We start from the raw sequence: 14,089 nt of genomic DNA on the forward strand, positions 1-14,089 counted from the left end.
GTAAAAGTACTCACACAGTCTTTAATTAAAAGTACAATGATGTGTTTAAAAAACAACAAAAAACAAACTGCTTAAGTGAAAAAAGGTAGGTCGAAAGTACAAATGTGAAAATGAGTTTCAACCCATTTTGATAACTTGTTACAGAGAACACTGAAAACAAGCTAGCTTGTGTTGTTGTCGTCAACCGAGAATGCTAAATTAGCGAAGGATAACAACTCAAAATCTTTACATGTATGTGGGGTTTTTTTCTGATTAGAGTGAGAACTTTTGAACACCAGAAGCTTGTGGTTTTTAGATTGACATGATTTTGAAATAAAAAATATGATCTTTTAAATAGATACTAACTTTATTGCTCCTCTCAATTGGTTACATCATTGTTGGTGCTCCCTGGTTCACATTCCTCCATGTTTTTCCTCCTTATCAGTCCCCAACTTTCCCTTTATCAGCAAACCAAATCTCAATTGTGGTTGACTTTTCCTCTCTGTTTATGTCATGACATCATCCGCAGAGTTTGAAAAACTAACAAGCCTATTTCGACAAAGTAAAGAGTGGAAAGTATTGGAAGTACAGTATAGGTATCTGTTTTCAAATATCGAGGGTCAAAATAAAACGTCATCAAACAAACAAATACTCAAGCTATGTAGCCTACTTCAGTACAATAAAGAATTTGTTCTTTGTTCCTTGCCACCACTGGCGAAACCCAGTCTGGCCACTGTTGGGCCTTTGAAGTGAAGCTGAGGGAATCTTTCTGGGGGCACTACCAGGAGGTCCCCCCCACTGTGGCAGCTGTCCAACTGATCTGTGGGCATTCCTGCTCATTAGAAGCCTTTGTTGGTTATTCTAGTCATGTGCATGCTGCAGCCTGGTGATGTGATGAATGAACCATGGCAGGTGAAGACGCCGCATGAGCGCGCCTCGGAGTGGGGGCGGGTGCTCCTCGACATGTTCATCAACACTAAACGCTGGGCTGCGATTGATTCGTTTTGCTGTAAAGTACAATTGCACATGCACCATTTTAGGTTTTTGGAGACAGCATAATCGTGTTCCTGCATGAGGTCAATGCTAAAGAATGTGGGCAGCCCCTTCCTCTGTTGCACTGAAACCAGCCAGATAACTTGCCTATTACAAGGATGCTATGTTATCACATTGAGTGTTTTTTTTTTTTTTTAAATTCCCTCTGCTGTTTAGCCTTGAGCTTAAGAATCACTCCTTTTGGTGCAGAGTCGTCATTGTTTCAGGAATGTGGGAGGGCTGTTTGCTGAGGCAAGGACGGACCCCACCGTCGGCATCCAACTGCTCCTTTTAACCCATCAGTAATATCACAGTTTTATGACAATGCTCTACAAAGCGCAACATGTCATAAAATGGGTTTATTGGACATACCTCGTCTCTGTGTTGAGGGTTTTTTTAACCATGTAGGTGTTTTTTTTTTTCTTTGCTGCTGCTGATGCAGTGCTTTGCAAGCTGTTTGCAGTCAGCCAATCAACAAACGGCTTTGTTTTTAAATTGTCTTACAGCCGCATAACATGCTTGTTACCAAGGCAAGTCAAATATGTTTTTCAGTAGCATGTAGTGTCTGTGTCTTTAAGAGGCGCGTCTTAATGGTGGCCAACAGCAGCATCTGCGTGAGCGTGCTCACTGTGTTTTACTGTTTTCTCAACGGCTGAAAAGCGCCTCGGCGACTTTTTCTCTCCTTTCCCACATGCGAGGGCATGACAGTAAGTCAGGGATGGGCCGCATGCCAATGCTGAGTGGCCCGTTGATTCATTTAAAAAATAAGTAAATAAAGTAAGTAAAAAACAAAATTGTGCTTGTTTTTTACCACACCCCAAAATGTTAAAAAAAAAAAACACTGATAAACATTGAATATATGTATTGCACAACAAAAGGGTGAAAAAAATCCAAAATATAAAAAAGGAATTTAAAAAAATCTGCTGATATGAAAATCCGCAGGTGCCGAACTGCGAATATGCAGGTGTCGACTGAGGGTTTAAGTTGTAATATCACCATTCACCACTAGATGGCAGATGTCTTAGTTGCGCTTACACTGGGACTTATGCTGCTCTATACTACAAACGTGAGTTGGGCTAATATTTAAGTGTCTCAGTAATATTCAAATTTGGAGTTGAAAATGAGTTCTTGCACTAATGTTGAGTTCTTGTTCAGCAGTTTTGCGCCCTCCTTGAACGTTGAGTTTTATGCAAGAGAGCTCTTTGCTTTGATGAAAAAAGAAAAATACAGTATGAATACAGTTTGCTTCAAACCCTTTATTGTTGGGATGGGTGGGATTGTGTATTTTTTATTCAGGCATCGAAAAATGTAATAGCACAAAATAAGTAGAGCACATATTTTGCACGTATGCGTTTTTTGTCCATAACAGCATTTTTGCCATACATCTGCTTAGCAAGTGTGTGGTCCTATGTGGCCCTCCAATAGAACTGATGAAAAATTGCAGCTGCTCCAATATTTAAGTTGCTCATCCCTGCAGTAAGTACTCTATGTATACTGTAAAAAAAAATTTGCTTAAAAAAAATGTGGCAAAGCCGATGATCAAAAATCACTTTGTGCAAAGTCTCAGATGGAAAACTGACCTCCTGCATCTGCACTTGTGTAGTCGTATCCCTTGCGAAGGAGGAAGTGGGAGCATTGCCTTCCTGAGTGATTGGGGTGTGTGGGGGGGTTCTAGTACCTCCAGACTTTACCCAGCATTCCCCGGTGCAAGTTGAAGCGGCAGAAAGACAGGAAGCGTGACCTGAGCTTGATAACAGCGGGGGCGGCTATTTCTGACTAACCGCAAGCGCGGCGTGGACAAGAAGTGTCTGTTGTGTTTCCTGTTGCTTGTTTAGTCGGATGGCAGCTGATGTTCGGGCTTCGGGTCTTGGCCTCTGCCGAGTTGGCACGGAAAGTCAAGATACGGGCTAACGAATAGCATCTTTGTGACCGTGTTATAATGCGTTCAGCAATGGATATTTGAATACAAACGATGCAAAAACACATGTAGACAGACAGTATACGTAACAACGCTTACAGGCATATATTCTTTATCGTTTGCAAAAAACGACAAATATTACTGCAGCATACTGAGTCATTTCAAACCTGAGCGACTCTTCATGTGTCTACATGACTGTATCATAGTGCCTCCCGGTGGCCAAGTGGAGCACTCCAGAAGGAGCTGTTATTAATTAATCAGAATGTACAAACTGTTTAATTCTTGAAATTCGATTGGATTATGTTATCATTTAGTTTTTATAAAGTACAATCTTATGGAGTGCTATTTTTCTTCTTACAAAACCAGAAAGACATTTTTGTTGGGTTTTTCGGTGAGGCTGGAACAGATTAATGGCGTTTCCATTCATTCAAAGTCCGAAGCTTCATCACTTCATCAGTGAAGCTAACGCATCAGGCAGGAGTTGATGATTATTTACTTGGAAGGCAAGACTTTGGGCCTCGAGATGGCCGACCCTGTGACCTCCAGATATTGTTCCCCCACTTTCAAAGCTCAAGCTTAAACGGCAACAGACTGCACCTCACGTTTGGTGTGATAAAAATCAGATGTGGAGTTTTGGCCTTCTCTGCCACCTTCCTTCCGCCCTCTTGTCTCTACCGCAATGCCAAATAAGGCCATTCTGCACCGAAATCTTCTCTTTTTTGCATTTATTTATTTATTTTATTTGAATTACAGAGATGAAAATAACACTGGTCAGACACATTTTTACTATTATTTTTAAATCAGACTTGCAAGCAAACTGGTGAATTTTTGAGTTGGTTCTGAGTCTGCATTTTTTTCTGCAGTACATAAGTTTCTCATAATAATACGAATAGTAGAATAACATACAATATTAGGGATATCCATCCATCCATTATCGATACCGCTTATCCTCACAAGGGTCATGCTGGAGCCTATATTTATCAGTATTTATGAATTAAGGATTAGGCTCAGCAAAAGGCGGAATTTTTTTCTGAAACCTTTTAGCTTTAAATAACCCATAAAATGAATATTTTATGAGTCAAACTTAGAAGCCAGAATTGAAAATATCTCAAAAACAAAAATGTGCGAGAAAAAAACAAAGTAAAGACATTTTTTCAAATCAGCATCAAAAATGCATTTAGGAACACCTAAAGCCATTTTTGATTACAATTTGCTATTGACCATGTAATTTTTGACCCACTGACTCATTAAAAAAAAAGGGTTACTTTTGAATATCCTTCATACGTATGTGTAAAATTAGGTACTACAGATCTTTTTTATTAAAATTTAATTAACAGCCTGTATGAAATAAATAAATTAATAATTGACCCTCAATCAATGTTTCACAGAAAATGGAAAGTGGTTTTTTTTGTTGTTTTTTTTGCAGGTACTTGTTTTGGCTGGTGCAGAACTCACACCTGTGTCAAGGCACCCTCTGACCTCTGTTTCCTATGTTTAGTACATTTTCACTGTTTCGAAGTTCCCCTATAAATCTAAAATGCCTTCAAGTAGAAACCCGGAACATCCCGAGTGCACACAAATATTGTACAAAAGAATGACGGTTCCAAACATTTTCATTCTTGTGTATTTTGTCTCACTTTAGGAAAAGTGATCAAATCTCAGGGTGAAAAAGTGACATTTGGGGTATTTTTTATTCTCCAATATCAAAATAGGTCAAATTTGTCCTGAACCAAATGTAATGACTAACAAAAATAACACATGACATCATCCTGCTCTCTTTGTCTTTTCTTCTACACAGTTGCGATGACATAACACGAGCCGAGAGATAGTGACCCCCCCAGTGCTGTTTTCACCCCCGGCCGCAGCTGCCTTGTGTCTCACTGCGCTCACGTCAATGCAGAAGTATCACCCCGTCCTGTGTATGCTCCTCTTGTGTCGTCGGTGAGAAAGTGGTAGGCCGCAGCTCTGTCAAATCAAGCGTCCAATAGACTTTCATCTGCGCAAAAAAAAAAAAAAAAAAAAGAGAACGAAAAGAGCATGACCTGCGTGCTGGCTTCTGATCTTCCCACTTGAGCTTGCGTTTGATCCCATCCACATTTTGATCCTCCACAGACGCGTCTGAAACTGTACTGTGACTTACTTCCTTGTTTCAAAACAGACAGACTGTGCTCTGTATTACGTGTAGTGTGTGAGTGCATATATACACATGTATCAGCATAAGGTTCACTCACTGAGCTGTATAAAAAAAAAAAAAGCTTTTACAATGTTAATAATGCTCAGTATTGATGGACACAGTATGAGTATTCACTCTTGAGTACTCACTGATACTGATACTGAGTACCAATACCACTAGTACTTTTGATACATAAAATTTCAAGTTTTTGTTACCTTAAATATTGGTGGTTGGCATCTGCATCAGTACCAGATACATTGAAATAAGGCCAGTATAGGCTCAATACCGATACCTGGTATCGGTATTCGCCCATCCCTAATTTTGACAACCACAAACAATGGAACATACAGTGGTGACTTGAGATTCGGGTTTCTTTCATTCCGTGAGAACTCAAAAGACTCGTATCAGAAATCTTCAAATTGTTCCCCATTGTAATGGGTGGAAATGCCATTAATCCGTTGCAGCCCCCCCAACAACAACCAAAAATGCACACAAAATAACAGTGGTTATTCAGACAAAACAAAGAAGAAGAATACTTTTTCTACTACTACTGTAATTGACTCAGCAAGAAGCTGTAATTTTAGTCATTTTTCATAGAGTATAAAAGATATTTGCCTGTGAGTATTGTTATATTATCTGTCCATGTGTGTTGCTCCACCATTTATATTCAAATATCTGTTGCTTCTCAAACCGTGACCATCGGTGCTAACCGTCAATATGTGAATAGTGTTTTGCATTGTTTGTTAGCGTGAAGTTCCTCGGACTTTACCTAGGCAAAGGCGCGACTTGGTTGTTTTACATACACTTTTCATTTGACAGTAAACTTCAACTGGGAGTGTCAATAAACAGCGGAAAGCCTCTGTTTTGAAGAATAATTCACTATTTTCCAAACTGCTGCTTATTGTGAAGTGAATAAGTGAATTTAAATGTGCACACTTGTACGTGGCCACCCCAGCGATAAATTCCAGGTCACGTCTCTGCCTTTTGGGGTCATAGTTTCTGGTAAATGGATTGTATGTTTGTTGCTGTTTATGTAGGCTGTAAGCAACATTTTTTTTTAACCTAACATTGTAACCATGAATGTTCAATATGTCACCTTGGCCCAAGCATTTCATCAAAATGAGTTAAGACAATGCAGCAGAAGGGAAGCAAGAGTTTGGCAAGTTTGCAGACATGCGCAAAATAATAAACACACACACACGTGTGTGTGTTTATTATTGATCAGCCAGACCTAGCAAAGGAGATGTGGTGACCTGCTTTCAGTCTGCTCCTGATGATTCGTCACATGACCATGAAGGAATTCGCAAGGCTGCGCATCAGCATCTGGAGCGCGTGCATGCTCACATTATTAGTCCCCATCCTGTCGTGCCTTTCTTGCATTTCTTTATTTCCCTTCACTGAACTCCTTCAGCTATCTGCCTTGGTGACCTCTGGTGTTAAAAGTGTCGCCTCACACTGCAGGTCCAAGGCATCCGAACTATGGGACGTCTGGAATTCAAACTTAATCGCAACGCGGAAATGACCAGAGTGGAGGAGAGGGAGGTGGCTCAAGACACGGGAGGAGACTTGAAGCGGGTCACACAACTAAGATGCATGTGCACTTTGAAATTAAGAGCAGTCCTACACACCGAAGCAACGTCACTGCTTATCACAAAGGTAAATGTTTCACCACGTGTGCTCACTGCAGTTTTCTACTTGGTATCAGGTCAGACATCAAACGACAGTTCCGTGCTTGACTCCAAGTCACGTGACTTTTCAATAGCATAGATCACAGGTGTCAATCTCAGGGCCCGGGGGCCAGATACGACCCGCCACATCATTTTATGTGGCCCGCCAAGGCAAATCATGTGCTGACTTGACGTGTTTCTTTCAAATTGTCTTCATTTTTTACACTGCATATGAGATATTGCAAGCATTTGTTACCAATCCCTCCACAAAATAAATTGAAAAATAGTTGAACAAACTATTTACTGGCTTTTGATTTCAAAACCAGTTAGCGAACAAATATGTTGTATATACGAGTTAATATAATTCATCATACATTTATGTGAGTTTGCAGTCGTAACGGCCTTCCCAGGAACACCAAAATTATGTGGCCTGCCACAAAAATGACTTTGACACAACTGGCATAGATGGATTGTTTCTGTAGCCTGTCAGATGTTAATGCATTTAGCTAATTCTACTTCTCATCAGCATTTGAAAATCCGTATTTGCAAAATAGTGTTCCCTTTGTTTTTGCAAGAAAAGGTTTTTTTTTTGTGTCATGCCCTCAAATCTTGAAACACGCCAGTATGCTTTCATGTGGAGTGCACGGGCCACTTCATGAAGCAAGAAAAAAAATCAGATAACTAATTGGTCAGCCGATTAATTAAAAAAATATATATAATGAATAAAATAGCTTGTCTTTGGTCCCTTAACACTTACAAAAATGAAGATATGAATTAGAGGCAGAACATTTGACTGTTACAATACTATTTGTTTATCTTTGCAACAAATTTTAGTTTGTTTTTTTTTGCCGATTTGACTCTTTTTTTTTTAAAGAGCAAATATCGTGTATTAAATTGGCCAGCCATCGTACTTTTTTATGCAGTTTGGTGGTGGGTCATACTCACGATGCTGGGACCCAAACTGAAGCACAACAGCCTCCCTGCACATACACACGCACGCACACACATGCGCACACATCCACACACACACAACACCACATTTTGTGACCAATCTAGCAGGATGTGACTATTTATAACACATTAGGCCAAGCATCCATCCAGTTGCTGTGTGTGTGTGTGTGTGTGTGTGTGTGAGGATTAATGGGAGAAATTTAGATCTACTTTATGTCAATAATTATTTGTGCAACAGAGGGAAGTAAACATGCACAGGGAATTGTTTGAATGCAGGAATAAATTCAACAACTGAGGACCAGTCGCTCTGTCAAATTTTCACATCTGGCACCAACAGACAGCATCTGGACCGCGCTCCTTCTCCATCTTTAACAGCCACCGGCGTTCGTGGCATGTGTGCGTGTCAAGTTGTTTCCTGGCCGCGGGGCCGCGGCGTGACCATGACGATGTCTAGTCGATCACACCCTCAAAGTGGGAAACAACCAAACACGGCAGGAGCGTCAGTCAAAACAGATTAACCTTCAGGGCCGAAATACAGCAAAAAGAGTTCCTTCCGTCATGTGGGATCACACTCAAGGTCATGGTGTCTGCGTGCGTGTGTGTGTGTGCCTTGGTGATGAGTGGGCGAGCGGCGATACACACACGCTTGTCAAATTACATTACAGCTTCAACGTGCACCTCCATTTTGCACTTGCTGCAAAGACAATGCTTTCCTCTGGTGAACAGCATCCTGAGTCATGATGGCCACCGTTTAGTTATGTGCACTGGCAATGTGTATAAGGTTGCGCGTGTGTATGTATCTTCATGTTGTTTTCACATCATGAGAGGTTCAAAGATGGCGCCTTTGAGTTGGCAGCCAATTAACACAGCTTCACTTAGTTTTCTCATTCATTTGTACTCTCTCTCTCTCTCTCTCTCGCTCTATACATGCATTGACAAACGTAATGTTAAACCTGAAATATATTCAGAGTGCGTATTTTTCACATATGCACGTATTTTGTCCATATTTAAAACCGCATCTTTGTCATACAGCCGGTTAGGAAGTGTGTGTGCTCCTATGTGGCCCCCTATTAGCACTGATGAAAAATAGTGGCCTACTCCAGCATTTATCTCATCACTTGCCTGCTACGCAGTTCTCAGTCTTTGTACATGTTTTCAGAAATGAAATGATCTTCAAACATGTATAATGTATTTAGAAACAAATACATGTCAGAGTCTGTACTTGTCTACCTTTATTTAAGTAAGGGAGGTGAATCAGAACTACTTTTATTAGCCTTTTTTTTGTATCTATTCTTCCTTTTGACCCCCTCAATTTCTCTCTCTCTCTCTCTCTCTCTCTCTCTCTGTGTGTTCGTGTGTTTGTGTGGCGTCTGCGCAAGCAGGAAGTGATGCTGCAGGACTCCAAAGCAGTCACCACAGTGCAGAGAGCGCCTCCTCTTGGAGCAGAGCCATCATGGCAGGCCGCATGCTGGTAAAATTCCATTCCCAAAGAGCAGGAATGCTCAAGGGCCTGCAGTGAAATTATTTGAGAAGACCTGAGGAGGATTCCTGTCTTGCGCCATCACCAATAGGAGGCCAGCTGGAGGCGAGTCTTTGCGCCGTTTAAAGGATGACCGTTTCTTGTCTTTACCGGCGTGTCCTCGCCGAAGGCCAATGGCCTTTCATCAATGACCTTCCATAAACTGCCTTCTGCACATCAACCAGGAGACCGACCTATGAACATTTCCCGTATATTTTAAAGTGCTTGCATTAGGGGGGGATCAGTTCACCATTACTGCAGCCAAACCCTTCCATGTGGGGTTTTAAAAGCTGCGGCTTGGAGCATATTTAATGAAGAGGCAAGCCATCAGCTTCCCCTCAGGGGCCTTTTCTGCATAAATCCAAAGCGCTTCCTTCTAATATAAAATGTGGACGGTGATGTCATACCTCAGGTTACATAATAGCTCCCCTTGAACTTCATTATATGTTATGAAAACATCTGGGAAAGTCTAGTGGCCTGAGAGAGTATTTTGCTCTTTTGGGGGCTGATTTAGATAACGACTTAATAGGCTTATTTAAATATTGAACATTTACAGTGAAATTTCTGTACACTGCGCAATAATGTTATACATGTTACATATTTACAATCCATATTATGCATGTTAAGATCTGGACTAGCCACTGTTTACATTATTCTATCATCCATATTTATAGCTCTTAATTTGCAGCCATTGCTCAATTGTGACAACAGAATGTAACTATAAAATCATTTTCGTGAGTTCAATATATGAATGGCTATCATTTTGTTCAAGTTTCCACATGCAATAGAACGATAATGCATAGACATTATGCATATCAAGTTTCATACACTGTACATATTGGGGGTATAATAATTTATCATTATAGCATTAGACACTGTCTGTATAATATTACACTTCACACTTTCCATAAATTAAACAAATTTACAGAGAGGTGCTCACTTACAGATTTAGACAGATTTGTGAACAATATTTGAAATAAATAGGGTTTTTGTGTACATAGAAAAAGACTGACTTTCCAGTCATGAAAAATGATGACAAAACACATTTGTTGGATTTATATTTGTGTTCTTATATATGCAAACACGATCTTATATATGTCTTGTCATGGACCTTTAAAGATTAATATCATCTTAATTAATAGCTTTTAAGGATTCTCAAAATGTTGACAAATCTCTTGTCACCAAAATCAGAAATTGCATGAAATTCTTCACAGTGTAGAGTTTGACAAAAGCTGAAAGACTTGCCCTATCTTACATTGAGATACCATCCCAAAATTCCTGCTTGGGTGCTGCTCGACTGTATATGATGAGAATAACATGTTGCTGCGAGTCCACTCTCACTGCAGTCTTATCTAACATACCATAACTAGCTAGGGCAAAAGGAGAGAGAAAAAATGTACGCTTGATTATCCCTAGAGGGGCCACACAATCAACACTTTCTGTTCTGCTGTGGAAGTTAATTATTTCTGAGAGACTCATAGTTGCAAGACAAGCAAGCAGTCTTGAATAAAGTAGCTTACATGAGTTCACTTTTAGAATTTGATTTGTATTGTTGGATAAGCGCTTTGGGTAATGCCTGGACTATTTGGTATGATTCGACCTTCACACCAGTAGATGACGGTATATGAGCTTAAAGACTATTTGCCGGTCGAAACTAAGGGAAGAAGAAGAATCTACGACCGTTTCTTGGAGGGTCTTCCTGGCGACAGCACCACCTTGCGGCCGATTTATGTAACGCCTTTGTAACTTATCTACATAGCTTTGTTTTTGTCCAACATGGCCGCTCCCGTGCGGACAATAATACAGTTTTGTTGACTTGCTATCGGCGGGAAGGAGTTCAGGTACTCGCTCACACAAACACTTCTAGAGGCACATGTCCACACAAATCCTTTTTTTTTTTTTTTAAAGAAAGAGAAGCCATCGTGCATCAACTAGGCAACTAAATAAAGATTGTCTTGAATTTAAAGTGTATAGCCAATGATGAAATAGCATAATACTGTAGAAAAACAGCGTTGTGGTATCGGAGGCGTGGGGGACAATACATCCAACTCTATCAGAAGCACTAACCTACATGCAGTTATATCTTAAATAGCAATATTTGGAACTGTTAATTTAACCAATCAGATTTCCACTTCGCCTCACGTGGCTAGCTAGCAGGTAGCATTCGCAGTAACATCAGCATTTTTCCGTCCTCTGATTAGGGGTACACTGGTCAGAGCAAAACATTCACAGTCAAATTTGACTAGCAAAACACACATCAATAAATGTAAGAATCAGCATATCTGGCAAGTATGATTTACTGCTTTTTTTTGTTTATTTACTCACTCACTCACTCACTCTCTATGTTGTTTATGAACTGCTCCAGATGGTGTTTGTGGCACATTTGTGCATTTTTTGTAAAGTTGCGTGGTGATATTGGTGGTATTAGGAGGTGGAATAAGTATGATAACTATACAGTATGTACAATGTAATACAATATGTTATGTATAGTGCAAGCTGCAATTACTGGAGGAAAAATTATGCAAAATTTATATGTGACTATTAGCGCAATGGGATTTTCAGTGTGTACATATTAAGTACAAATATGTTGGTTCAAATGTATGCAGTTGTGCAAATATGTCCTAGTTCAGGATTCAGCACATTGAGAAATTGCTCACAGACACTAACCTGCAGTGGCATACTGACTCTCCTCAGTGACCTTAACAGGTGTGATATCACCGCGGAGCACCTTGAGAACACGGACATCGCCAAAGTGTTCTACAGGCTGCGTGAAAGCAGCTCAGATGGAGAATGGAAGTGGCAGCACATGATGGGAATTACCCAGGGCTGGAAAAAACACTCACTCTCTGTACTTAAGTACAGATATTTGTGTAAGAGAACTCTGGTAGAAGTAGGGTTAAAAATAAATAATTGTCAGAAAAAAATAATAGTCACGTGAAGTAGATAGATATCTGAAAATACCAGATACCTGAAAATTGGACTGAAGTACATTAACAAAGTATTTATACTTTGTTACTTCCTGCCACTGAATGGAAGAAGACTCCAGAAGCGCTCCTGCAGGGCAAGAAGCCTCCTGCTCTTCCCTGGCTGGAGACGATCACCCGGATGACGCCACTGCCTCTCTGAGGTCCAAATGTCTTCAGCTTCTCGTCTGCGCCCTCCGCCCTGAACCGCGCGACCTGGACAAGGCCACGGAGTTGGCCGCGCAGGTCGAGCAGCACATCCGCCGCATCCACACATGCAATCAGGTCAAATACAAAGCCTGTGTGAGGAGCAAGGTGGCCAACTTGAAGAATCCTAAAAACGGCCATCTGTACCAGGGCCTGATGAGCGGCTCCCTGACGCCGGAAGCCTTTGCCGGCATGTCAGCGGAGGAGATGGCCTGCGCCGAGCTCCGACAACTGAGGGAGGAGTACTCGTCTCGCGGAGTTAGCGAGCGGCAGCTTCCTCGCGGGGTCGAGGGGACGGAGACGCGGCGGCTTCGCTGCGAGCGCTGCGGCGGCTATGACTGCAAGGTGACACAGGTGAACCGCGGGGCGCTCTTTCTGCCGGCGTGGGTGCGGCGCGGAGGCCCCGACGACCAGGCGATGACCTTTGTGACGTGCAGCAGTTGTGGGCAGCAGTGGTACCACAGCGGCTGGCTCTGCCTCTGATTTTTGCTGTAGAGTCAGCTTCTCTTAAAGTTGTGAACTGTTGTCGCAACCACTTTGACTAATCAGATTGATTTCAACGTAGTCATCTCAACATGGAATATCAAATAATATCAACATTATGGTTATTTTTTCAACGAAGTGCCATACTTCCCATACAGGGTTTGGCATTCGCCTATTAGCAGACTTTTTTTTTTAAGCCTATCCTCTGTTTTTTGCTGAAAAACTCACCTTCTAGCTAGTATGCTAGCTAATACTGGTAATAAGCCATATGCGAAGGTGGTATGTGTTGGATAATTTAACTACTGAATACATTTGTTTATGTAACATGGGTTCTTGACTGTATGTGCTAGATTCATGGTATTGATGCTTTGCTGATAATCATTTGTCTGCACTGTAAAAAACGTCATAGAAATTTGTCAAATAACAGTCAAAAGCCATAAAAGTATTATATTTGTTTAATGTAAATGTTCTGGTAAAACATTGTTGTTTTTTTAAATTAAAACCTTTTTTACGGTAAAATCATGATTTAAGTACATTTTTAAGTGTATAATAAACAGTAGCAAATAAACAGTAGCAGTCCATTTTGTAACGTCAATGTTGTAAATGTGTTACCGTAATTTAACGGTAGCTTTTGGGCAACCCGTTTTGCCATCTTCTCCTTTGAAAGTGATTTATTGCCATCTTGTGTCATCGATAAGCAATTGCAAACTCTGTTTTGGGCATCAGCTCATTTGTAAGTGGTGGTTGACATCTTGATTGAAGTCAGCTGCGATTGGCCTCCTCACCGGCAACCCTAATAATGAGAATAATTAGTAGTAGTAAATGTAAGGCATTATGTATTCATTAAACAATTGGTTAACTAATTAAAATGCGACAAGTTAGACCTGATTTTAAAAAAATTATAAGGATTCTTGTTTTGTTGCTTTTTTGGACCTCATCTATGAGTAATGGACGATGTGTCAGTTTTAAAAATCAAACGTGGCCCTTGAGCACAAAAAATTACACACCCCTTAATTAGATGTGACCAGACATGCAGCATGTGACTCTCATAGGAAATTCACATGCTGGCTGTGAATTTTTCAAAGTGAAATAGCCGTAGCTATCAATTCGGCATGTTGCATGTATTCTGTGGGGATAGACCGATATGCTTTTTTCAGGGCCGATACCGATTATTAGTAGTCAAGGGGGCCGATAACC

At 40.7% G+C, this 14,089-nt stretch overlaps 1 protein-coding gene and 1 long non-coding RNA gene across 6 annotated transcripts; both read left to right on the top strand.

The window, feature by feature from the left end:
• Positions 1–4,506: 4,506 nt before the first annotated feature.
• Positions 4,507–9,821, top strand: LOC147152795 (uncharacterized). Its single transcript, XR_015082654.1, has 3 exons — positions 4,507–4,881; positions 6,564–6,758; positions 9,103–9,821. It is a non-coding gene; the product is annotated as an uncharacterized LOC147152795 (long non-coding RNA).
• Positions 9,822–10,930: 1,109 nt separating this feature from the next.
• On the top strand, positions 10,931–13,753 carry tceanc (transcription elongation factor A N-terminal and central domain containing). 5 transcript variants are annotated; one of them, XM_086015226.1, is made up of 4 exons: positions 10,931–11,080; positions 11,934–12,109; positions 12,279–12,487; positions 12,560–13,753. In XM_086015226.1, the coding sequence occupies exons 2-4, from the start codon at positions 12,046–12,048 to the stop codon at positions 12,890–12,892; spliced, it is 606 nt and encodes a 201-aa protein (XP_085871352.1). In that variant the 5' UTR covers positions 10,931–11,080; positions 11,934–12,045; the 3' UTR covers positions 12,893–13,753. The 5 variants fall into 5 exon arrangements, with proteins under 5 accessions (XP_085871352.1, XP_085872113.1, XP_085869014.1 ...); XM_086015987.1 differs by having other exon boundaries at positions 12,279–12,448; XM_086012888.1 differs by having other exon boundaries at positions 12,279–13,753.
• The last annotated feature ends 336 nt before the right edge of the window (positions 13,754–14,089 follow it).

This window comes from Filicampus tigris, chromosome 1, assembly GCF_054856515.1.
Source record: "Filicampus tigris isolate MCC_2025a chromosome 1, RoL_Ftig_1.0, whole genome shotgun sequence".
Taxonomy (NCBI): domain Eukaryota; kingdom Metazoa; phylum Chordata; class Actinopteri; order Syngnathiformes; family Syngnathidae; genus Filicampus; species Filicampus tigris.